Below are 26,927 nucleotides of genomic sequence, written 5' to 3'. Positions count from 1 at the left end.
GTGCCATGATTGCACAAGCAGTATATAAATAATTTCAGCGAGAAACCCAAAGTTTGTGAAAAAGTTTTTTTTTATTTGATCGCATTTGGTGGTGAAATGGTGGCATGAAATATACCAAGATGGGCCTAGATCAATATTTTGGGTTGTCTACTAAAAAAATACATATAGTTTTGATAGGCAAATAAAAAATAAATTAAAAAAGGCTCTATTTCTGATTAAATGTAGTGATGGCAAAAATGCTAAAAATGCTCTGGTCTTTTGGGAAAGTCTTAGTCAGAAATGCCCGGTCCTTAAGGGGTTAAAAGATGATTTTAATAACGTCAGTTTGAGATAACCACGACAGTTGGAGTGAGATTTACAATCAAATACTAAAATTAAAAAATAAAACCATGCTTTTTTTGTAGATGTTGGTGACATAAAGTGACTTTCCTTACAGATCCCCTTAGCTGTTTAGGATATCAAATAGTCAACACATACATATGTTTATGAAGCTGTAATTTTAAGTAAGACCCTGTTCACCAGTAGCCAAGTTTATTATCTATTACACTATTAGAAATGGGAATGGTTTTGCAGGGTTTACACCACACAGTTAATCTGTAAGCCGTGGTTGAAGCTCCAGCATTTCATAAGTCACCCTTATAAATCCAGTTAAATGGGTATTGCCCATCTACACATTTATATGTTTTACGTCTGATTTTTAGAACACCTGGGCTGTGCCAATAAGGTTTATACCTAGTTGTGTATTGCTATACAATCTGATGAACCAATCAGGGAGGCTCTAACAAATGTTGCATTGCAAAGACCAAGCTGAAACATTGAAGTCCATGACACCCTTTGTCATTAAAGAGTTAAAAAAGCAGCACTGATTTCCCATTGTTGCTACATTTGAGCATGTGTACAAAAAATGTTTCAGAAAATAAAATTGTTGGTCATGTGGGTGTTTGGGGTCATTAGTTCCTAGGGTAGGACAAAAACTAGACACATCATGGATTGTCATATATTTAAGTCTCTTTGTTGAGTTCAAATTAATTCTAATGAATGCATGCAGCATAGTGAACCGACCTTTGAAATATTGTGAGATTCATCTATCTTGTTTACAAAGCATAACTGTACAACATTTTTTCACATTCTATATTTAACAATCTTTTCATCATTTTAATCATACACCTAACATAATTTGCATAATCATTATGGTTATTTTATACAGTCAATTTCCTATTGAAATGTGTTTGAAATTATTGAAAAACATCTATTTCAAGACAAAGTATAACAGTAAACATCCCAGAATCCCTCACTTCCTCTATAGGAGCACCGTTTTCACCTAAAATCAGGTGCATAGAATGCACAGAATCTGTTATGTCTGTCAGCAATATGACCTATCTTGCAGGCAAAGCAAATCTTGCCTCTGCATGTATCCCTATAGGAGTCCTGATCAGCCTTGACAGCAAGTGTGACAGCACTACTGATAAAAAGTCAGCTGGATGCATTTTTGCGCCTGATTTGAAACAAACTGTAAGCTCCCATGGAGAGGTGAGACACTGTATTTTTTCTCTCTCTCTCTCAAAACATTCTACCTATACACTGAAGCCAATTATTTTGATGGTGTCATAATCCCTTTAAGGATACAAATACAATATATCTGAAAAATAAGAAATGTTACATTTTCACATTTGCTTACTTTGTTTAAATAACTCAATTTAATCCGCCATCTCCTAAGCGTTAGCATTCTTAGGCATCAGTTCCTGCTGGTTGAAAGTAGTAAGAGGTCTGCTTGTAAAGCATCCTGATTGGCATCAAACTGTTAACATTTATTTGTGCCCACGCATATATCAGTAGCAGTGGGTTTTTTCACCAGATGTTCAATATCCCACTAATGTGAAGGGAACTCCTACCTACTCATTTAACAGTTTTTCTCCTAATAATTTTCATACACATCAAACATTTCTAAGTTCCAACTGATTTGACTAGTCATCAAGCCACATCAGGATATGAGGATGCTGCCAATATTCAATTGGCTGTAAAGGTAACTTATTAATACAACCAATGAGTTTTCTCCATCTTGCTGCCTAAAATATGCAGAAGAATAAAAAAAATGAAATCTGTCGAATGCTGGGTTTAATAATCCTCTCAGCCAGAATGCCTGCTCTGCAGGTTCAACAGCACTAACCTCAGACCTCATACCATCACTAGAGGAATATAAGAGCTTGTTTTTGAAATCCAAACGATGAAAAGCTTCCAAAAAAAGAAAAAGAAAAAAGAAAACTTTATTTGGCTGTTCGAAACACCTTTATATTTTACTTGGCAAGATTTACTGTAGTTGCATAGGAGACATACAAATGAAAAGGAAAATGCGTTACTATATTAGATCATTCTATAATTGCATTACTATATGTGTTTAACTCATGCAAAGTGTATAAACTCATAGTTAAAGGGACAGGCTAGTCAAAATTAAACTTTCATGATTCAGATAGGGCATGCAATTTTAAACAACTCCAATTTACTTTTATCATCACATTTGCTTTGTTCTCTTGGTATTCTTTGTGGAAAGCTAAACCTAGGTAGGCTCATGTGTTAATTTATAAGATGTTGAACGCCTCTTATCTCAGAGCATTTTGACAGTTATTCATAGTTGAACACTGTTAGTTCATGTGTGTCATATAGATAACATTGTGCTCACTGGAGTTATTTAAGAGTCAGCACTGATTGGCTGAAATGCAAGTCTGTCAAAAGAACTGAAAAAAGGAGGCAGTCTGTAGAGGCTTAGATACAAGGTAATCACATAGGTAAAAAGTATATTAATATGACCTTGTTGGCTATGCAAAGCTGGAGAATGGTAAATAAAGGTATTATTTATCTTTTTAAACAATAACAATTCTGGAGTAGACTGTTCCTTTAAAAACAGATCCAAGCAGTAATGTCCTACTGAGAGCTAGCTGAACACATAAGGTGAGACAATAATGAGACATGCATATGTTGCCATTAATCAACAGCTAGCTCCCAGTAGTGTATTGCTGCTCCTGAGTCTATCTAGATATATTTTTCAAAAAAGATACCAAGAGAATAAAATACATTTGAAAATAGAATTACATTTTTTTTAAGTCTCTTAGAATTGCATACTCTATCTGAATAATTAATGTTTAATTTTGTCCTATTAAACCTTCCATTCTCAATAAAATTAAGTAAAAACAAAACACTTATAGTAATATACTTATTATTATTTATTTTGTCTTCTTTTTCTACAAAATACCTCAGAACATAGAGATTTTTCCATTACACCTAGAGAGACCACCAAGCAGATGAGCTCATGCATATCAGGTGCAGTAGCGCATTTATATCGCGATAATTATTATCATGTTAAAATATACAGGTGGACCTTTCTGATGTTGATGCAATCACAATAAGCCATTTTAATAGTTTATCAGCAGAACTGTTTTCACTATTGTTAAAGGGACGGACAGCAAACACAGTTCTGTTCTGTTGTTCTGTTGTGTTGCTATAGAAAACCATATCATCCACGTTTTAACGATTTTAAAATGAGTTTTTAATAGTCAAACTCCAATCACCATTTGCCTTATTTGGAAGAGTCAATGTGAGCTTTAGTCCACAGACAACAAGGCTAGCCACAGTCATAAAGATATAATACAGTCAATTTACAGTTGTTATCTAATAAAGACAATCATGGACAGATATACAGTATATAGTAGAGTTAGTCTTGAGAAGTCAGCAGACTGCATTTTAAGGTCTGGGAATTAGAAAATGAAGAGCTAAATTACATGAAAGGGGGCAACATGAATAATAAAAAATATATTGCAACGTTGTTTAATTATGCTTAACTAAAGTTTATATAAAAATCTCATGGAGTTTACTGTCTCTTTAAGGTGAAAATAACCCTAAACTTATTATGTTTCAGTCCTGTTTTACTGATCACAACCCAACCCAATTCTCAATAATTAAAGGGACACTGAAACCAAATCTTTTCTTTCATGATTCAGATAGAGCATGCAATTTTAAGCAACGTTCTAATTTACTCCTATTATCAATTTCTCTTCATTCTCTTGCTATCTTTATTTGAAAATTATGAATGTAAATCTTAGCAACCAGCCCATTTTAGGTTCAGCACCATGGATAGTGCTTGCTTATTGGAGGCTGACATTTACCCACCAATAAGCAAGCATAACCCAGGTTCTCAACCAAAAATGGGCCGATTCCTATGCATCACATTCCTGCTTTTTAAATAAATTTAGCAAAAGAACGAAAAAAAATTGATAATAAGAGTAAATTAGAAAGTTACTTAAAATTGCATGCTGTATCAGAATCATTAAAGAAAAAATATGGGTTCAGTGTCCCTTTAATAACAAATTTATGGGACCATTTTTTTAGTTATTGAATTCCACAGCTAAAATTTGCTTTCAGGATTCAGATCAAGAATACAATTTTTTTTAAAATTTCAAATTTACTTCAATTATCAAATTTGCTTCTTTCTCATGCTTTTCTTTGTTAAAGAGCAATCTAGTTAGGTAGCGTGCACATGCCTGGAGCACTATATGACAGGAATTAGTGCTGTCATCTAGTGCTCTTGCTAATGTAAAACATTGTTGCAAAACTGCTGCCATATAGTGCTGCGGTTACGTGCATGCTCCTAAACTTGCCTTCCTGCTTTTCAACAAAGGATAACAAGAAAGCAAATACAATTTTATAATCACTTTCTTTGGCCATTAAATATGTCTGAATTTTACAAGTTAGTTACAAGCTGGTGTATCAAGTTGGTGTAAAATAGAGCCTGTGTGATAGTCATAAATACATTCTGTAATAAGCTTTTCACAGGGGATAGAATTTACCCCTAAATTGTAAAACAGCTCCTGTTTTGAAGGAATTATATATTTTTCTTGTACGAAATTGAAAATTCATGCTGAACTATAACAAATAAGCATTGGGTATTTAAATAAATCAGTTACAATGAGCAGAGAAAACATACACAATTTTTCAGTAAAACTCTCTGACACTTAGATCCACAATATTTCATAATACAATACTGCATTTGCATTGTTTTCTCATCAAGAGAAGCATGTTAGTATTTCCAAGCTATGGGTTTCACACAGAACGAGAGAATTGGTAATAAATATAATCTGATATTACAAACGTTCTACACATTAAGTATTATAAGGTCCTAATCATCAGAAACAGAATAATACGCCAGAGTAGCCTAAGGCATCTTATATTTTCTCTAGAAAAAAAAAAGAAAAGAGAGAGACATGTTGGAATAGTGGAGCAAATATCTTGGAATCTGTATTATGTTTTTTGTTTATAGCGAAACTTCTATTATAAATTCCACTTATGTATTATTCACCTCTTTGGTGCTTCAGGGGTCTGCATTGCATTTTGGAGCAATGTGTTGTACCCTTTATATCATTTAAGCTGTTGATGGTGGAAATCAAGCCCAGGAAAAAAACATAGAATATATATCCAGTTTGACAGATGCTAAATAAACAGAAAAAAAGTGACCTGAGGGAAGGTTATTGAGAGAACAAAAAAAGAACTGTCCAATTCCCCCCTGGTAGACCCCTAATTGCTAGGATTTGTTAGATATTGTTCAATAATTTAAAAAGCACATTTATTGAAATGACAATCAATCCAAAGAAATTAGATGGACGTTCAGATAGTTTTTTCCCATGAGCTTCAATGTTTTTCATTATTAAATAAATACAGAATAACAATTTGCATATTAAACAAGTTTTACATTTGATTTGTTTTATGTTTTAATGACAAATTGCTCTCAGAGGTCTAAAATATTTATATATTGTGTTGTAATTTTTATATTTTCAGGGTATTCTTAAAGTGATGGTGTACTGTAAAACTGGCTTCCCCTTAATGTGCTTCCAATAATATTAGCTGTAGCACATTTTGCTTTATTTTAGTATTTTAAAACGTTGTTTTTGGTAATTGAAACCTCAAACCATTGTTCTTATGAACAAAGGTCCGTGTGAGAACATGTCATTTTCTTATCTTCCTTTGTACACAAATGCCTCCTTATTTATCTCTCTCAAACCAGCAAAATACTTTAATGTGCATTTTATCAGAAACCTGTAAAAAAGAAAGCCACAATTACAAAAATCAATGGACAGGAAACAAGAATGCCTTACATGTTTTAGCTACCTAAGACTAATTGATGAACATAATTTACCATTATTAGCACCCCCAATTTATGAGGTTTTGAATTACGCTTGCTACTGATATATGGGTTTCACCTGTGCAGTCAACCAGTGCCACAACACATTAATGGACACTAACATGTCTCAGGAAGAAGAGGAAATCAGAATAACACATATTAAATTTTTTTTAATAGAAATTATCCTTTTTCAAATACTTTAGAAATTATTACTTTTAGGACATATTCAAATTGAAGTTAGATAATTGTTTGATGTTAAATTAAATGTCCCTTTATTATGTATGATACATTCAATGGGAAACCTTTTAAAGGTAAACCTATTTACCTTTGTGAATTTTATTACATTGTGTAAAAACTACTTTCATCTCTAGTATATGGAAACTGAGCCTGAATCGAAGTTTGGGTCATGTAGGAAATGTCTATATTTTGTAGCCTATTGGGCACTTTCTCAATAACTGCTTGAATGATTAACATTAAAAAAAAAAGAACTCTTAATAGAAGGAATTCCCCTAATATATATCATGGATCTTAAACGGTCAATAACAGTATTGCTCCTTTTTCAGATAAGTAATTTATATGTTCTGTATTATTCAAGTCAATTTCCACTGAATTGATATTAAGTGGCTTCTAGGTTGAAATGATAGTTACTCGGCTGTGTATCAATGTGACTTATAAGACCTTTATCGTCACTGGCGTTCTTCCCAGAATTTCCTTTTGGCCTCTCCTTAACTGTAATTATATTTATTTTAGTACTTTATTACTCGATATATCTTATTATTTCTTAGACTACAACATGCCTTATGTTTGTGGTGCAATTGCTTGCATCAAAAAGACATAAACGTTTACAGTATTTATCTATTTTTTGTGTATTTATTTATTGGATAATAAATTAAACTTGATTTTTCATCTTCTTTGGTTTGTGCATTCAGTGGAATGTTATATCATATTGGTTAAAATGATGGTCTTTAATACATAAAATTGTGGTTTGTACTTCAGCTTGTCTCTATCAAAGATGATTATTTGGTGAACAATTTTGTTTCAATTTTTGATGCATCTTAACAATACAATATTTTCCTGCATATTTTTATTTTAATGGTTCAATTATTAATTTTTTATGATTTTTAAATTATGAGTTTTACTGTGCACGTTTGTAATGTATTTTAATACAATCTATTCCTGTGTAATTTACATACAACATTAACATTTTAGATAAAATGCTATTTTCAGTGAACAATTTTGTTACGATTTTTTGATGCACCTTAACAATACAATATTTTACTGCTTATTCTTATGTGAGTGGTTCAATTATTAATTTTGTATTATTTTTAAAATACAAGTTTTATTGTGCACTTTTGATATGTATACATTGCCTTCCCCTATGAAAATGCAGTATACGCTCCTTAACAAGACACCCTGTTTTCAGGGTAAAAAGTGGCTAGATTATTCCACCAAGGAAATAGGAGGACTGGGGAGTATTCTTATAGAATATCACCAGCCCAGAGAGCTTTAGATAATCAGCCCCTTAGTATCTAACCAGATTAAAACACTCACCGTTTTTTCTGAAATATCAATAACTTCCTTCTGTTTTTTACCAGGTCCAACAAATCACCACAGTCAGTCAACACTTCGGCCTCCGCTACCCCCTCCTCACAACCATACCCTATCACATCATCACTCTTCAGCCAACTCTCTCAATAAGAATTCATTGACCAACCGAAGAAATCAGATTCACGCACCAGCTCCAGCTCCCAATGATTTAGCAACTACTCCAGAATCGGTTCAACTACAGGACAGCTGGGTCCTAAACAGCAATGTGCCACTGGAGACCAGGTACACTGTCATGATGGCAATCCTGTTTAATTGTGAAAGTTGGTGGGTTTTGGGTAAAGTGTGGCACATTCTGCTACAGTTTATCTCTACAAAACAAAAAACAAAACAAGAAATCAGAAGTCCCAAACTTGAACATGTATGAGTTTAGTTGTTTTGATCAACCTTCAAAGAAATGTGGTATTGCAAAAATGAAATGTTCTAATTCTTTAAATAATTTTAATATTGCATGACTATCCTTTGGTAAGCAAGTGTCTACCCCACTGGTTTTAAAATCTGTCCATGGGTCTCCCCGACATGCAACGTTTTTAGGATTACCTTAGGTGAGAGCAGGTAAAATAACAATGTTTACTAAATACTAAATAAACCTATTACCCGCCAAACCGACAGCCCCCCACATCGCAAAAAACTAAATAAAACTATTAAACCCTAAACTTAACAACCCCCTAACTTTAAATTAAAATTACAATATTCCTATCTTAAAATAAATAAAAACTTACCTGTGAAATAAAAAATCTTAAAGGGAAAGTCAACACCAGAATTTTTGTTGTTTTAAAAGATAGATAATGCCTTAATTACCAATTCCCCAGTTTTGCATAACCAACACAGTTATAATTAAACGTTTTACCTTGTATCTAAGCCTCAGCAGACTGCCCCCTTATTTCAGTTCTTTTGACAGACTTGCATTTTAGCCAATCAGAGCTGTCTTCATGGTAAATTCACGTGCATGAGCTCAATGTTATCTATATGAAACACGCAAACTAATGCCTTCTAGTGGTGAAAAACTATCAAAATTTATTTAGATTAGAGGCGGCCTTCAAGGTCTAAGAAATTAGCATATGAGCCTCCTAGGTTTAGCTTTCAACTAAGAATACCAAGAGAACAAAGCAAAATTGGTGATAAAAGTAAATTGGAAAGTTGCTTAAAATTACATGCCCTATCTGAATTATGAAATCTGTTTTGGACTTGACTGTCCCTTTAATTCTACATTTAGTGTCCATTTAATTAGATAACCTATTGAAAACATACATTTGCTACCTGAGATAGCCACTACCTTTAAAGGGACATTCTAGTCATAACTAAACTGCACTAATGTGTATTTAACTTTTCATGAGTAGCAATTTTATAATGCACATGTATTATCAAAAAATGGATCTAGTAAAAAACATAATTGTTATATGTGAGCCAGGGGAAACTCTTCATGCATAATGTAGGCGGATATGTTGGGTAAAATCTACCATTAAAACATTAATATCTTTTACTTGAATATTTTTAATAAATATATAATATTTCTAAAATAACAATACAGTTAAAGGGACATTGTGCTCCCAACTAATCTCAATGTTATCTATATAAAACACATGAACTAATGCCCCCTAGTGGTGAAAAACTATCAAAATGTATTTAGATTAGAGGCGGCCTTCAAGGTTTAAGAAATTAGCATATGAACCTCCTAGTTTTAGCTTTCAACTAAGAATACCAAGAGAAGAAAGCAAAATTGGTGATAAAAGGAAATTGGAAAGTTGTTTAAAATGACATGCCCTATTTGAAACATGAAAGTTTTTTTGGACTTGACTGTCACTTTAAGTTTAAACTATAAATTATACTAACATTACTAATATACTAAAATTAAAATAACTATTAATTAAATAAATTAAAAAAATACTAAATTACCAAAAATAAAAAAAATTCTAAATTACAAAAAATAACAAACAAAATTATCCAAAATAAAAACAATTACACCTAATCTAATAGCCCTATAAAAATAAAAAAGCCCCCAAAATAAAAAAAAAACCTAGGGGTTAATAGTTTAAGTTTTTTGAGATGTGGGGGCTGTCGGTTTAGGGTTTAATAGGTTTATTTAGTGGTAGTGATGTGGGAGGCCAGAGGTTTAGGGGTTAATAACTTTATTTAGTTGCTGCGATGTTGGGTAGTGGTGGAATAGGGGTTAATATCTTTATAATAGTGTGGGCGATGTTGGGGTGCAGGGGAAAAGGGGTTAATAATTTTATTATAGTGGCGGCGATATCGGGAGCAGCAGATTAGCGGTTAATAGATTTATTTTGGTGGCAGCTATGTTGGGGATTAGGAGTTAATAAATTTTTGTAGGTGTTGGCGATGTCGAGGGCAGCAGATTAGGGGTGTTTAGACTTGGGATTTATGTTAGGGTGTTAGGTTTAAATGTAAAAAATTTTCCCGCCATAGACATCAATGGGGTTGCGTTACGTAGCTTTTCATTCCGCGATCGCAGGTGTTAGTTTTTATTCTAACACTTTCTCCTTATTGATGTCTATGGAGAAAGCGTGCATGAGCATGTCAAAGCAGCGCTTGGATTTTGTGCGGTATGGAGCTCATCACAACCATATTACATGCACAAGGAAGCTTTTCAAAAACTCGTATTGGCTGCGCTATGAAGGGTGAAATAACGCAACTTTTGTTGCGTTCGTTTCGCACCCTCTAGAGCGCTAAACTTATAATCTAGTTGCTAAGGGATATTTGGGCAATAATAAAATACTACAGTTAATTAGAGCATTTTATTATGTATTTCTATGTAAGCATTGAATTCGCTAAATCCTGATTTCTTTGAGGGTATTGAAAAATGGAAATGTATCCCTCTACTGGAGTGATTTATATTTCAGTTATACGTACACTACTTTGTTTCCTGAGTTTCATTTAAAATATATGAAACACGCATTTTTTTCTTTCACGATTCAGATAGAGCAAGTGATTTTAAGTGATTTACTGCTATTATGAATTTCTCTTTTTTCTCTTTGTATCTTTATTTGAAAAAGCAGAATTTTTTTTGGTTCAGAACCCTGGGTAGCAGTTGCTGATTGGTGGCTACACTTAGCCACCAGTCAGCCAGCACTACCCAGGCTCTGAACCAAAAATGGTCCGTCTCCTAAGCTAACATTCATGATTTTCAAGTAAAGATACCAAGAGAATGAAGAAAAATTCATAATAGGAGTAAATTAGAAAGTTGCTTAAAATTTCATGCGCTATCTGAATCATGAAAGAAAAAAATGTTGGTTTCATATCCCTTTAACTGGGAGAACTAATGAAGAATTGGCCCTGGTGCATATGATCCGGCATGTAATAGCTTGTGGTAGTTAATATCAATACATGCAACAATATTTATTGATACCTAAATTGATCCTAGCTGTATGCCCAAGTGAGACTTCAGATCAGATCCATGTCATGCAGTCCTCTGTTTGCCAGCTTCATACTCAAGTAATTCCTCAGGTCATACACATGGACTCTCTTCCCTATTATGTCAACTGTGCACCCAAATGAGATCTCGGGCCAATTCATCAAGTGCCGGGCGGACATCATTTGCTGTAAGGAATCATGTCCGCCCGGCATCGCTAAATGACGACAGCATACGCAGCCGGGATATAACATTGCACAAGCATTTCTAGTGAAATGCATGTGCAATGCTGCCCCCTGCACATACGTGAACAATCGGCCGCTAGCGGGGGTATCAATCATCCTGATCATATTGTATCGGGATGATTGCATTCGCCCACCTTAAAAGGTGGTGGAGAAGTTAAGGAGCAGTGGACTTATGACTGCTGCTCCTTAACTTCAGTTTCCGACGAGCAGGAAACTGCGGGCGTATTCAGCAGCGTCCGCTGCTTTTTAAATCTGGCTCCTCAGATCTGATGACTGTTCTTACAGGCCCTTCCAGAAAGGGGGAAAAAAACTTTAAGGAGTTACATAATTTTATAATAATTAAAAAAGAATTATGTAAAGGTAATTTTAAAGCACTATCATTCTACAAATTAAATATTTTTGCGCCTTTATTTTTTGTAATTTGTAGATAAAGCAATATCTCCTGATTTGAGCAGCAAAAGCAAAGTAAGAAAATTGATGATGATATTTTGCATTTCAATACAGTATATGTTATTAACGGAATCATTTGAACAACATTAGACTTATAAACACATATGGCTAGATTTAGAGTTTGGCGGCCAAATGGGGTGCGTTAGCTACGCGTGGTTTTTTCCCCCTCACCTTTTAAATACCGCTGGTATTTAGAGTTCACAGAATGGCTGGGTTTTCAGTGCGTTAGGCTCCAAAAAGGGAGCGTAGAGCATAATTTAACGCCACTGCAACTCTAGATACCAGCGGTGCTTACGGACGCGGCCAGCTTCAAAAACGTGCTCGTGCACGATATCCCCATAGAAAACAATGGGGCCATTTGAGCTGAAAAAAAACCTAACACCTGCAAAAAAGCAGCGTTCAGCTCCTAACGCAGCCCCATTGTTTTCTATGGGGAAACACTTCCTAAGTCTGCACCTAACACCCTAACATGAACCCCGAGTCTAAACACCCCTAACCTTACAATTATTAACCGCCAAATCTGCCGCCCCCGCTATCGCTGACACCTGCATATTTTTTTTAACCCCTAATCTGCCGCTCCGTAAACCGCCGCTACCTACATTATCCCTGTGTACCCCTAATCTGCTGCCCTTAACACCGCCGACCCCTATATTATATTTATTAACCCCTAATCTGCCCCCCACAATGTCGCCTCCACCTGCCTACACTTATTAACCCCTAATCTGCCGAGCGGACCGCACCGCTACTATAATAAAGTTATTAACCCCTAATCCGCCTCACTCCCGCCTCAAAAACCCTATTATAAATAGTATTAACCCCTAATCTGCCCTCCCTAACATCGCCGACACCTAACTTCAATTATTAACCCCTAATCTGCCGACCGAATCTCGCCGCTACTGTAATAAATGGATTAACCCCTAAAGCCTAACCCTAACACTAACACCCCCCTAAGTTAAATATAATTTTTATCTAACAAAATAAATTAACTCTTATTAAATAAACTATTCCTATTTAAAGCTAAATACTTACCTGTAAAATAAACCCTAATATAGCTACAATATAAATTATAATTATATTGTAGCTATTTTAAGGTTTATATTTATTTTACAGGCAACTTTGTATTTATTTTAACCAGGTACAATAGCTATTAAATAGTTAATAACTATTTAATAGTTACCTAGATAAAATAATTACAAAATTACCTGTAAAATAAATCCTAACCTAAGTTACAATTAAACCTATCACTACACTATCAATAAATTAATTAAATAAACTACCTCCAATTATCTACAATTAAACCTAACACTACACTATCAATAAATACATTAAATACAATACCTACAAATAAATACAATTAAATAAACTAACTAAAGTACAAAAAATAAAAAAGAACTAAGTTACAAAAAATAAAAAAATATTTACAAACATTAGAAAAATATTACAACATTTTTAAAGTAATTACACCTACTCTAAGCCCCCTAATAAAATAACAAAGCCCACCAAAATAAAAAAATGCCCTACCCTATTCTAAAATAAAAAAAGTTCAAAGCTCTTTTACCTTACCAGCCCTGAAAAGGGCCCTTTGCGGGGCATGCCCCAAATAATTCAGCTCTTTGGCCTGTTAAAAAAACATACAATACCCCCCCCCCAACATTACAACCCACATACCCCTAATCTAACCCAAACCCCCCTTAAATAAACCTAACACTAAGCCCCTGAAGATCTTCCTACCTTGTCTTCACCTCACCAGGTTCACCGATCGGTCCAGAAGAGGGTCCGAAGTCTTGATCCAAGCGGCGGCTGAAGAACTCCATCATCGGGCTGAAGTCGGAAGTCCATCATCAGGATGAAGTCTTCTATCAAGCCGCATCTTCAATCTTCTTTCTTCCGGAGCGGAGCGGAGCCATCTTCTTCCAAGCCAACGAGGAACATCCTCTTCAACCGACGCCTACTCGACGAATGACGGTTCCTTTAAATGACGTCATCCAAGATGGCGTCCCTCAAATTCCGATTGGCTGATAGGATTCTATCAGCTAATCGGAATTAAGGTAGGAATATTCTGATTGGCTGATGGAATCAGCCAATCAGATTCAAGTTCAATCCGATTGGCTGATTGGATCAGCCAATCAGATTGAGCTTGCTTTCTATTGGCTGTTCCGATCAGCCAATAGAATGCGAGCTCAATCTGATTGGCTGATTGGATCAGCCAATCAGATTGAACTTGAATCTGATTGGCTGATTCCATCAGCCAATCAGAATATTCCTACCTTAATTCCGATTGGCTGATAGAATCCTATCAGCCAATCGGAATTCGAGGGACGCCATCTTGGATGACGTCATTTAAAGGAACCGTCATTCATCGAGTAGGCGTCGGTTGAAGATGATGTTCCACGTCGGCTTGGAAGAAGATGGCTCCGCTCCGGAAGAAAGAAGATTGAAGATGCGGCTTGATAGAAGACTTCATCCCGATGATGGACTTCCGACTTCAGCCTGATGATGGAGTTCTTCAGCCGCCGCTTGGATCAAGACTTCGGACCCTCTTCTGGACCGATCGGTGAACCCAGTGAGGTGAAGACAAGGTAGGAAGATCTTCAGGGGCTTAGTGTTAGGTTTATTTAAGGGTGGTTTGGGTTAAATTAGGGGTATGTGGGTGGTGGGTTGTAATGTTGGGGGGGGGTATTGTATGTTTTTTTTTACAGGCAAAAGAGCCGAATTTGGCCTCGCTTCCATTGAGTCGTTAAAAATGGAGCCGTAAGCTACCGAAGCGGCCGACAGCTAAAAGTAATTTACGGCTGCATTTTAGTACCAGGTTTCCATTGAAAAGATTAGCGTGTTGCGCGCAGTCGCTCTTTTCGTGTAGCTGTAAGTTAACGTTGTGTTAACGCTTCCATCTGACGTCGGATTTCTTGAAAATCAATTAGTTGCTAAGGTAACCCGACCTTACGCTATAGAATTTACGTTTAACGTCCGTGCTTCTTACCTGTGATCGCCTCTCAAGAAAAATAAAAAAACTCTTATCCATATTTTTAATAATCAAATACTATTTTCTAATATAATTATATTTAACACTTCATAAATATAAGTAATATTTATTGCTGCCCTAGGCATAGGTCTAGTTTGCATTCTGTAGATATGTTCTTGCATATATTATTGTATTTAAATATATACTGATATTTCTATTAGAATATAAGTTCAACTATTTCTATACATGAGACAACAATAAATATTACTTATAACAATTTATTTCTACATTAAAACACTTGCATTATATGCAAGTTTTATCATTTCAATAGAAAATAGCTCTCAAAAAGCACAATTTTCCTCTTTTACACCTAGTTGAGCTGGGGGTAATATTTCTCAATGTATCGACAGCCTCCGACAGTGTATTAACGGTTAGCGCTTTCAATGGAAACCTGGTATAATTTATCGATTAACGGCTTCTATTACTTTCTATGGGACGCGAAAATCTTTTCGGCAGCCGAAGTCCGGCAGCCGATATTGAGGTATAACGCGCCATTGGAAACAGTCGTTAAACGCTATTGCTTTCGACAGTATATTTATCGGTTTGCGAGTGCACGCAAACTGAATTACGACTCAATGGAAGCGAGGCCTTATTTGGGGCATGCCCCGCAAAGGGCCCTTTTCAGGGCTGGTAAGGTAAAAGAGCTTTGAACTTTTTTAATTTAGAATAGGGTAGGGAATTTTTTTATTTTGGGGGGCTTTGTTATTTTATTAGAGGGCTTAGAGTAGGTGTAATTAGTTTAAAATTGTTGTAATATTTTTGTAATGTTTGCAAATATTTTTTTATTTTTTGTAAAGTAGTTCTTTTTATTTGTTGTACTTTAGTTAGTTTATTTAATTGTATTTATTTGTAGGTATTTTATTTAATTAATTTATTGATAGTGTAGTGTTAGGTTTAATTGTAGATAATTGTAGGTATTTTATTTAATTTATTTATTGATAGTGTAGTGTTAGGTTTAATTGTAACTTAGGTTAGGATTTATTTTACAGGTAATTTTGTAATTATTTTAACTAGGTAACTATTAAATAGTTATTAACTATTTAATAGCTATTGTACCTGGTTAAAATAAATACAAAGTTGCCTGTAAAATAAATATTAATCCTAAAATAGCTACAATATAATTATAATTTATATTGTAGCTATATTAGGGTTTATTTTACAGGTAAGTATTTAGCTTTAAATAGGAATAATTTATTTAATAAGAGTTAATTTATTTTGTTAGATTTAAATTATTATATTATATACTTAGGGGGGGGGTTAGGGTTAGGGTTAGAATTAGCTTTAGGGGTTAAAAAATTTATTAGAGTAGCGGTGAGCTCCGATTGGCAGATTAGGGGTTAATACTTGAAGTTAGGTGTCGGCGATGTTAGGGAGGGCAGATTAGGGGTTAATACTATTTATTATAGGGTTATTGAGGTGGGAGTGAGGCGGATTAGGGGTTAATAACTTTATTATAGTAGCGGTGCGGTCCGCTCGGCAGATTAGGGGTTAATAAGTGTAGGCAGGTGGAGGCGACTGTGAGGGGGGCAGATTAGGGATTAATAAATATAATATAGGGGTCGGCGGTGTTAGGGGCAGCAGATTAGGGGTTCATAGGGATAACGTAGGTGGCAGCGGCGTGCGGTTGGCAGATTAGGGGTTAAAAATTTTTAATAGTGTGGCGGCGATGTGGGGGGACCTCGATTTAGGGGTACATAGGTAGTTTATGGGTGTTAGTGTACTTTAGAGCACAGTAGTTAAGAGCTTTATAAACCGGCGTTAGACCAGAAAGCTCTTAACTACTGACTTTTTTCTGCGGCTGGAGTTTTGTCGTTAGATTTATAACGCTCACTTCAGCCACGACTCTAAATACCGGCGTTAGAAAGATCCCATTGAAAAGATAGGATACGCAATTGACGTAAGGGGATATGCGGTATGGAAAAGTCGCGGCTGGAAAGTGAGCGTTAGACCCTTTAATGACTGTCTCCAAATACCAGAGGGCGGTAAAAACCAGCGTTAGGAGTCTCTAACGCTGGTTTTGATGGCTACCGCCCAACTCTAAATCTAGGCCATAGTATTAAAATATATGACCTACATATATATCCCTCGGAATTATATATATTTTTAGATCTTCACTGTATATTTCTATTGCTTTAAAACATTATTGATGTAACTTGTACATTGAGAGTAAGATATTTCTGTCAAAAATATCCCATACCACCTTTTCATAGCAATTATATTGTCTGTGACCTTGAACTTTAAGAGAGAACCCAAAAGATTTCATTGTACATCAACCTGTTTTGACCTCAATGTGTCTAATATAAAAAGTGCTACATAACTCTGATTGTGTTGTCAAATGACAGCAGACTGACAGATTCAAAAGCTTTTTTATTTCTAAAAAAACCCCCAAAACACATAGCCTTAAGTTTTCTAAGAAAGATTTTCTGAAGCATTGATTTTTTTTGCTTTTTGTTTCGTATTATTGTTCATGGTACTTATTGTCGTGCATTGTGGTTTTGTTTTTTTAAACATAAGCCTCATTCCATTCTAACAGAAGTGCCAAGTAAATATACTGCACGTAAGTCGGAGACCTTTTTGTTGTTACTTCTTCTGGTTAGACATAGAAACAACTATAAGAAAAGGGTATTTCACAGACTTTTCATTAGTTTAAATTCGCAGACCTTTACTTAAGTAAATAAAAAAATATGTGACGGTTTATTGATTTAGTAATAACGATAAGTATTTAATGCACGATTTCTCCTTAAAGGAACATGAAAACCCAACATTTTTCTTTCATGATTCAGATAGAGCATAAAAATGTAAACAATTATTCCAATTTACTTCTATTATCTGATTTGCTTAGTTCTCTTGGTATCCTTTGTTGATAATAATACCTTTGATAGGCTCAAGAGCTGGGGGCTAGCTCTTGTCATTGGCTTACCAATGTGTTCAGCTAGCTCCCAGTAGTGCATTGATGCTTCTTCAATAAAGGGTACCAAGAGAATGAAGCATGATTGATAAAAAAAGTAAAATGGAAAACTGCTTAAACATATATGCTGTATCTGAACAATAATGAAATGTTTTAATGTGCTAGAGTATTGTACCATTGCACTATTACTTACGAAGGATCCCGAGCTGAACACAGCCAATGATTGGTAGGTGAAAACATATACCACTCCTGATTGGTTCAGTGACCTTTTTCAACAACAGAGCAGTAGTGCTTTATGAATGAGAAGCTTACTATGTGATTCATTATTCTTTCATAAGATACGGGGAGAGTCCATAGGTGTCCATAAAATGTGATATACTTCCCACCACCAGGTGGAGGTCAAGAACTTTCACAATAACTTTTAATCCCCCCACCTCTACTCCATCCCCAGTTAGTTCTTGGCCTCTGAGGTGAGAGGTTTAGAGAGGTGCTCTGCAATCAAGATTTTGTTATGTTCTATTTGTTATTGGGAGCTCAGACCTGACTTGAGACCATGTACCCCTTTTCCAGTTTCACTCAAAGAAGATTCATAAGGCATGAATATAACAGAGGAAAGGAATACCTCTTTTATGTCAATGTCAGTATCCTCACAGGTAAATCTCTCAGACAAAATTGTCCTTTGACATTACAGGGACTACGCCCCTTAGCCTCCACCAAAGGGGCTACTGGTATATCTGCAAATATCATCTCCAGTATCTTCTTCTTATTATTATTATTATTATTGGTTATTTGTAGAGCGCCAAAAGATTCTGCAGCACTATAAACATAAGTAGAGTACAACAAAACATTTATAGGGATCAAACGGGTAGAGGGCCCTGTCAAGAGTCGCACTGTTTTAGTCAGCTCTTAAGAAAGTGATCTACAAACAGCTGGACTCTTAGGCTTACATGCTAAGGGGGTCAAGGGGATAGCAATGGAGAAGAGGAACTGGTATAAAGAAAGGTTAGTGTAGGTTGTATGCATCTCTGAACAGTCTTTAGGGAGCGCCTGAAGCTTTCAAAACTAGGGGAGAGTCTTGTGGAGCGAGGCAGAAAGGTCCACATGATGGGAGCCAGTTTGGAAAAGTCCTGTAAATGGGAGTGTGAGGAGGTAATAAGAGAGGAGGAGAGGAGGAGGTCATGAGCAGAGCGAAGGGGAGGGAGAGTATCTGGAGACAAGGTCTGAGATATATGGGGGAGCAGTGCAGTTGAGGGTTTTGTATGTCAGGGTGAGCATTTTGTGTTTAATCCTAGAGGCAAGAGGAAGCCAGTGAAGGGATTGGCAGAGAGGTGCAGCAGATGAGGAGCGACATGTAAGGAAGATGAGCCTGTCAGAGGCATTCATTATGGATTGTAAAGGAGCTAGGTGGCAGCTGGGGAGACCATAGAGGACAGAGTTGCAGTAATCGATGTGGGAAAGGATGAGAGAGGGAATTAAAATCTTAGTTGTGTCTTGTGTAAGGAAATGTCTAATTTTAGAGATGTTTTTAAGGTGGAAACGGCAGGATTTAGCCAAGGACTGAATGTGAAAAGAAAGATCTGAGTCAAATGTGACCCCAAGACATCGGGCATGCGGGGTAGGGGTAATAATGGTGTTGTTGACAGTTATAGAGAGATTGGGGATGGAGATTTTGGAAGAAGGGGGGACAATAAGAAGCTCAGTTTTGGAGAGATTTAGCTTGAGGTAGTGAGAGGACATCCAGGAAGGGATGTGAGAAAGACAGTTAGTGACATGGTTAGCAGGGAAGGAGATAGCTCTGGTGCAGAGAAGTAGATTTGTGTGTCATCGGCATACAAATGATATTTGAACCTGTGGGACTTTATTAGGGAACCTAATGACGATGTGTAGATTGAGAAGAGAAGGAGACAGAGGACAGAACCATGCTGTACCCAAACAGAAAGTGGTGACGGGGCAGAGGAGGCCTCAGAGAAGGCTACACTAAAGGTACGGTTTGACAGGTAGGAAGAGAACCACAAGAAGGCTGTGTAACAAATGCCAAAGGATTGGAGGGTTTGGAGCAAAAGAGGGTGGTCAATAATATCAAAGGCTGCGGACAGATCAAGGAGGATAAGCAGAGAGAAGTGGCCTTTGGATTTTGTTGTAAGTAGGTCATTGGTAACCTTAACGATTGCAGTCTCTGTGGAGTGATGGGAATGAAATCCAGATCGCAGTGGGTCAAGGAGGGAGTTTAATGTAAGAAAAGGGGATAGGCGTGCATATACTAGCTTTTCGAGAAACTTTGAGGCAAGAGGGAGGAGGGAAATAGGGCGGTAGTTGGATGGGGAGGTTGAATCAAGAGAAGGTTTTTTGAGGATAAGTGTGACCAGTGCATGTTTCAGAGATGAGGGAAATATACCAGTGCTAAGGGAGAGTTTAACAATGTGTGTGAGTATAGGGGTAAGGGTAGTAGAGAGGGAGGGGAGTAGCTGTGAGGGCATAGGATCAAGGGGACAGGTAGTGAGGTGAGAGCACAGTATAAGTGCAGAAACTTCTTCCTCAGTAACAGGGGAGAAAGAGCTAAGTTTATGGCTTTGTGGGTTGTGGTTAATTGCGAGCATTTAAGTGGGGAGAGAATGAAATTATGTTGAGAGCCAATATAGTTTCTGATGGAGTCGATTTTGTTATTGAAGTAGCTGGCAAAGTCTTGAGCTGACAGAGACGTTGTATTAGGAGGTGGGGGTGGATGGAGAAGAGTATTGAAAGGGGAGAACAGATGTTTTGGGTTTGAAGAAAGAGTAGAGATAAGAGTAGAGAAGTAATATTGCTTATAGAGATTAAGGGCAGAATAGTAGGAGTTCAGGATGAATTTGTAATGAAGAAAATCATCTGAACGCTGAGATTTGCTCCAGTGCCGCTCAGCAGTATGGGAACATTTGCGTAGGTACTATGTCAGAGGAGTATGCCAGGGCTGAGGATGAGTGTATGATTTCCGAGTTATGGTAAGAGGGGCCCGATTGTCAAGGACGGATGTAAGGGTGGAATTATAGTGGCAGATAGATTGTTCAGGGCAGGAAAAGGAAGAGATGGATGAGAGGAGAGGTTCGAGGGAATTAGCAAGCTGTTGCTGATCTAATGACATAATGCTTCTGTGAAGTTTTGTGTGAGTAGTAGAAGGAGGGAGAGTTGTAGGGAGGGATGATATGTTGCAAGTGAGGAAATGGTGGTCAGAAAAAGAAAAATGAGAGTTTGTGAAGTTTGAAATAGCACATTGATAGCTAAAGATCAGGTCAAGGGAGTATCTTTACTTTGGGCTTTCTACTGCATCGGCATTCTGTGAGGGAGAAAGACTTCAGCAAGCTGGTAAGATCAGTGGAGGGGTTCTGCAGTCAAGGTAAGTTACTCAGACATCACTCATAGCCAAGAACTTTAACTGGTACTCTATTAAATAGGTACTAAATAGTTTGGCGGTTTCCAGCCCTTTCCCATGGTCCTTTACATATGTGCTTAACATCTACAATTTACCCACATTATTTTCTAGATGCCCCCTGCAACTCAATGTTTTTTTTTTATCCTTAGAAAATTGAATTTAACAATTTAATGTATTTTTAAGCAGTTAGTGGTCCTTTGTTTTTGTATAGTGGTGGGGATGGGAGACTTCTAAGTAATATTTTTTAAATTTATTACAAAAATCAATATTTGTACTTTTTTACTTCAGGCTGTAGCCTTTACATCGTTACGGCAATTAGCCCCAATGGACCGCAAATCGGAGACTTTTCTAAGAAAACTATTTTCTCAATATGCTTTTTAGCATAGACCATTAGTTGCAATCACATGCGTGGTGACTGCAGCATCTTTTTGATGCGATTCTCTTTCTCAGATGCTTCCTGAACAATCATCTGAGGATATTTAAGTTCTTAAGATATCTAATGATTTCATGTGCGATGCAGCTTTTGTCATCATTAAAATTGATGTTAAAAATTTGTCCATTGCTCTTCTGCTAAGTAGAGCTTTATGGTTTAAATCTTGGTCAGCTGATACGGTTTCTAAAAATTAACTTTTGTCAATTCCCTTTGAGGGTAAATTGTTTTTTGGATCAGAGTTAGGCTCTATCATTAACTGTTACTCTTCCTCAGGACAAGAAGTCTAAGGGAAAATATAACAGAAGTCTGACTTCTCCAAACCTTTGTGGAAGCCAGGATCTTCGTGGTCTAAGAATAAACAAACCAAGAAGGTTGATTCCAATAACAAATTTGCATGAAGGGACTGCCACCTGTCCAGAGGATTATCTGGTAGGGTGCTGATTGATTCACTTTTAGAGGGCCTGGTGCAGATCAGTTCAGGATCTCTATGTCCTCAAAATTATTTGCCAGGGCTACCACATTGGATTTCACACCAGGCCTCCCTAGGAATGGTTTCATCTTTTTCACGTTCCAAAAGATCCTATGAAGGAAGCTACTTTTATTAAATGTTTTCAGGATTTAAAGAGTTTGGGAGTAATACAACATGTCTCAGTCTCTCAATAGGGAAAAGGATTCTATCCCAGCCTCTTTATTGTCCCATTCTAGATATAAAGACCCTGAACAAATTGGTCAAAGTTTCTTAATTCAAGATGGACACAATCCACACCATTTTACCCCTGGTTCAAAAAAGTCAATATATGACAACTATAGGTTTGAATGATGCTTATCACAATTTACAAGGACCATTTCCAATTTTGAAAATTTGTATTTCTCATCAAGCATTACCAGTTTGTGGCTCTACCTTTTGGTTTAGCCACTGCCCCTCGCATTGGACAACATCTTGATAGAAAGCCCAGTCCTTTTTTCTAGCATCCTCTCATACCCAGAAGGTAATTTCCTTCCTTCAGGATCATGTATGGATCAATGTTCCAAAGAGTTCTTTATCCCCAGCTACAAGATTAGTCTTTCTGGGAGTGAAAATAGAAACAAATGTGCTTGTTTCTCACAGACCCTCGCAAAGACAAACTACAGAAAGACATTTCTATAGATGGCTCCTTCTTCATCTGTAGCTCAGTGCATGGAAGTAGTGGGTTTTATGGTAGCGGCGTCAGACAAATTACCTTTTGCTCATTTTCAACTTCATCTCCTTGAATTATGCATGCTTCAACAGTGGCAAAGGATTGCTTTCATCTAGAGCAGCAAATAGAGCTCAGTTCTTCAGACGGTCTCACTCATGGTGGAGGGACTGTCCTTGTTTGACTCTTGGCATTTTTTTTGGCCTACAAAATTTTTAAATTTGCTTCTTTTTGTATTATGGATCAGGAGGCTGTGCAGGATGTTACCTGTAGCTTATGTTTTGATGAGCAGGTGGAACCCCCAGTACCTATTTGTTCATGTATTGAAAGAACTTTAGCTTATAGAAATAGACTTTTTGACCCTGAGCCTTCATTAGCTAAGGCAGATGTTGTTCAGGAGCTTCCTGTTTCATATGTGCCGCAGCTTTCTCCTCAAGTGTCCCAATCCTATTCATTTACACATGCAGTGCCCAGCGTTTACTCTCATTCTCCGTCTGGAGATATTTTGCAAGATCGTACTGCCCAGGTATCTTCTGCGGTATCTGAGGCGCTGTCTTCTTTTCCCATGCTGCAGGGGAAACGCAAAAGGAAATTTAAAGAAACAGTAAGTAAGGTTTCTGATCCTGAAGTGGCTAATCAAGGTATTTACTCTCAGAAGTCTGAGGATGAAGATTCTTTGGGTGCATCTGAGGGTGAAATTTCAGATTCAGGCAGTATAATTCCTTCTTCTGTTGCTGAAGTTGTTTAGAAAGCTTGCTCAACTAAGAATTGGTTTAAACATTTATTTTTTCTGTTCCTCTGATTTCGCAAATGCTATTAAATATACAGATTGGTTTGAACTTCATGTCTCCAAGGATGTTGCTGTTAAGGCACTTCCACGGCTTTCTCCTTTTATGTCCCAAGTTTATATGGCATCACATGCAGTGCCCTGTGGTTCCTTTCAATCAATCCCTGGAGGAGTGTATTTGCATAAAGAAGTTGCAAGCTCAGGTATCTTCTGCAGTATCTGTGGCTTGATCTGTTTTCCTTTACTTCAGGGAAAAGGCAAGAGGACATTCTAAGTCTCAGATAAAATGGTTTGTGCTCCACATGCTGCTACGCAGGTTTGTCTTCTTCCAAGTTAGTGAGGAGGATTCACCGGTAGTTTCTGAGGCTGAAATCTCAGATCTGGACAGTATAATTCCTTCATCTGTTACTGAAGTTGTATCCTTCAGTTTATGCTTCAAAGCCTCTTATATTGTCAGGAGGTCTTGGCTGACTGGATGACACCGATCGTTGTCTTTCCTTTGGAGTTTTATGAACTTTATCAGTTCTATATTTTATTTTTCTTTCCTCTCTGGAAGGGTTCTAGACGTGCTGTGAGATGATCACAGGATTGTTAAAGAGAATCTGGGGATATTTCTCCCTGTCTCATGTCCTTTTTAGGATTTCCTGTCACTATTTCTCTTGAAATGCACGCTGTCTTTAGTAGAAGGGAACTTTCTACTTTTAATTAGAGAACTTAGATCTCTGCGGAGATAATCTAGTTTTCTTTCTGACAAAGGTAAGAAGCTGGAGGTTTAATTGTTCATTTAGAGCAATGTCTTGTCTTATTAGACTTGCTGTACTAGCCGCTGGGCATTGTAGCTGAAATTTATGGTCAGCTTAGAAGCCTACCTGTGGTTTAGTGGTACAGCCTAGACTTTATAGTTCTGCAGTTGCAGATTCAATTATTTCTGTTTCCTCCAAATACATGCTTCTAGTGTCTCCTTTTAAAATTTAGACTTTGTTTGGGTCATGCCTTTTCAAGTCCAATCTAAGTTTTCCTCCCAGGGGAAGATTTCTCTTTCTAGAGTATCTGCAATCCAAGTAGGATGAGAGGCATTCCTTGAACTGGATTCAGGGTCTTCATCTCTGGGAGTGACAGTTCGAGTCCCAGTTTGGAAACGGGATATAGGTATTTACCTCATATATTTCAGATTCTGTCCTTCAAAGTAGTATCCTGTCTCCTTTGGTTCTAGTGGGCCTGTTCATAACGAACTTAGATCTGAAAGATTTATTGTTTCCTTAATCGGAATCTTCTCTAGTTTTCTTAGTTTGCGCCATCCCAGTCAGACCTTTAGGTCTTGGGATATTGCAAGTGTGTTTTTCTGGACAATATATAGTTCAGGTATCATCCTGACTTTGCGCTAACTCTCTTTTAAGAGATCTTGTCCAATCTTCTTTTCCAGGGATGGGAAATGAATCTGGAGAAGAGTTCCCTTGTTCTATCCACAAGGGTAATTGGTTTGGGACTACCACCACAATACCCTGAATGCACCCGATTTCATTTGATCTCGGAAGTTATGCAGGGTCAGGTCTGGTCAGTACCTGGATGGGAGACTGCATAGGAACACCAGTTGCGGTATGCTTGGGTCTTTATTTGATTCTTTATCTAGGAGATGTCTTTCAGAGGTCAGAAAATCAAGGATTTATTCCTTTTCCACAGTCTGCAGTCTTCTGTCTGGCCAACAGTAAGTTTTAGTGGCCGGTGGATAGCTTAGCCATCTTGCAACCAGGAGGTTGGGAGTTGGAATTAAGCTGCAGTTAATTTTTCTTCACTTTTCTGTGACCCTGTGTATGGAGGGAATTGGTCTGATGGCATTCCATGGATATCATTCCTTTTTTTTATATATATATATATATATTTTTATTTATTTGTGGCTGCCAGAATAAAGAAGCCATTACACTTGAACATGAAACTACACCACGCAGGGTGCAAACAAATATATAGCTTGAAAGGAAAAAAATGATTAAATTGCATCATGCACAATGTACAGAGATATCAAATAATATAACCAAAATAAAGCTCTTTTGTTCTTTCTGCGTGGAGATATCATAAGAAAAAGAAACAAAAAAAAATATATAATAAAACAGTCAATTCTTTTAGCTCTGGCAGCTCATTTTATCGTGAACTTGGAAACAAAAACACAATCACACAACAACAATAACAACAACAATAAAAAAAAAAATATATAAACAATGCCCCTCTAAAATTTTATATTTAGTCTGCTGCTGTGATATCATTCCTTTTGCTATTTTCCATGACATGGAGAGCTTTTGGATCTGTCTTAAAGGATAGATTTAGATGACAAGAGACTTTCTGCCGTAGTATTTTTTCAGGAGTATCTATCTCTGGGCATGTTTTTCTGGATATATTCCTGGGTGATGTTAACACGGATGCCAATCTGCTGGGCTTGTAAGCTGTCTGGGTCTTTAAGGATTATGGACTCGGGAGTGTCTGCTCTCCTCTTTAAACATCTTGGAGTTGAGAGCAATTCGCAATGCTCTGATGACTTGACCTCAGTTGTCCCTAGCTTGGTTCCAATCGGACAATATTACCTCTAGGGTTTATATCAACCATTAGGGAGGAACTAGGCATTCCTTAGCCATGTAGGAGGTGGCTTGGATTGTTCAGTGGGAAGAAGCTCACATTTTCTGCCGGTCATCCACTTTCCAGGGGTTGACAATTGGGAGTCAGACTTCTAAACAGATTGACAATTCATCCCGGGGAGTGATCATTTCCATCCGGAAGTGTTCTCTAGGTAGACCCTCACTTGGGGGGTTTCAGGAGTTGGCTTCTGTGGGCATTTTGACAGAATGCCAAGTTTTGAAGGTACAGTTTATGGTCATGTGATCGCAGACCATCCTGATAGATGTTCTGATGTTTTTCTTGGATTTCAGTCTTGCATACCTTTTTCCTCTGTTTGTTCTCTTTCCACGAGTCATTACTTATATTTTCAGATGAGAGCGGTAGTGATTTTATTAGCCCCTGCGTGGCCTCGCAGGTCTGGTATGCAGACCTAGTGGAAATGTCGTCTCTCCACATTGGAGACTACCGCTGAGGAAGGACTTCTGATTCTTGGTCTTTTCCTTCATCTAAATCTCTGAAGCTGACTGCTTGAAGATTGGATTCTTAGTTTTGTCTAAGCGGAGGTGGTTTCTGAATTTTTTATCCTTTCTCCAGGGTGGTCTGGAGAAGGGTTTGTCAGTCAGTACCCTGAAGGGTCAGTTTTCTGCATTGTCTTTTTTGCTACATAAGAATCTGGTGGACGTGCCAGATGTGGAATCTTATTTTCAGGCACTGGTTAACATCAGGCCTGTGTTTAAGTCGGTTGCCCCCCCTTAG

At 37.0% G+C, this 26,927-nt stretch overlaps 1 protein-coding gene and 1 pseudogene across 1 annotated transcript in view; both read left to right on the top strand.

Annotated features, from left to right (window-relative positions):
* TENM2 (teneurin transmembrane protein 2) overlaps positions 1 to 26,927 on the top strand; it is a 1,369,502-nt gene that overhangs the window by 452,279 nt on the left and 890,296 nt on the right. The window contains exon 4 of the mRNA XM_053719586.1: positions 7,762 to 7,996. Within this exon, the coding sequence (XP_053575561.1) occupies positions 7,762 to 7,996 (235 nt within the window). The remainder of the gene's footprint in view (positions 1 to 7,761; positions 7,997 to 26,927) is intronic.
* LOC128665236 (uncharacterized) lies at positions 25,052 to 25,170 on the top strand (annotated as a pseudogene).

The sequence above is a fragment of the Bombina bombina genome, chromosome 6, assembly GCF_027579735.1.
Source record: "Bombina bombina isolate aBomBom1 chromosome 6, aBomBom1.pri, whole genome shotgun sequence".
NCBI lineage: Eukaryota > Metazoa > Chordata > Amphibia > Anura > Bombinatoridae > Bombina > Bombina bombina.
The sequence above is the reverse complement of the archived record's forward strand: the minus strand, read 5'-3'. Positions and strand labels throughout refer to the sequence as shown.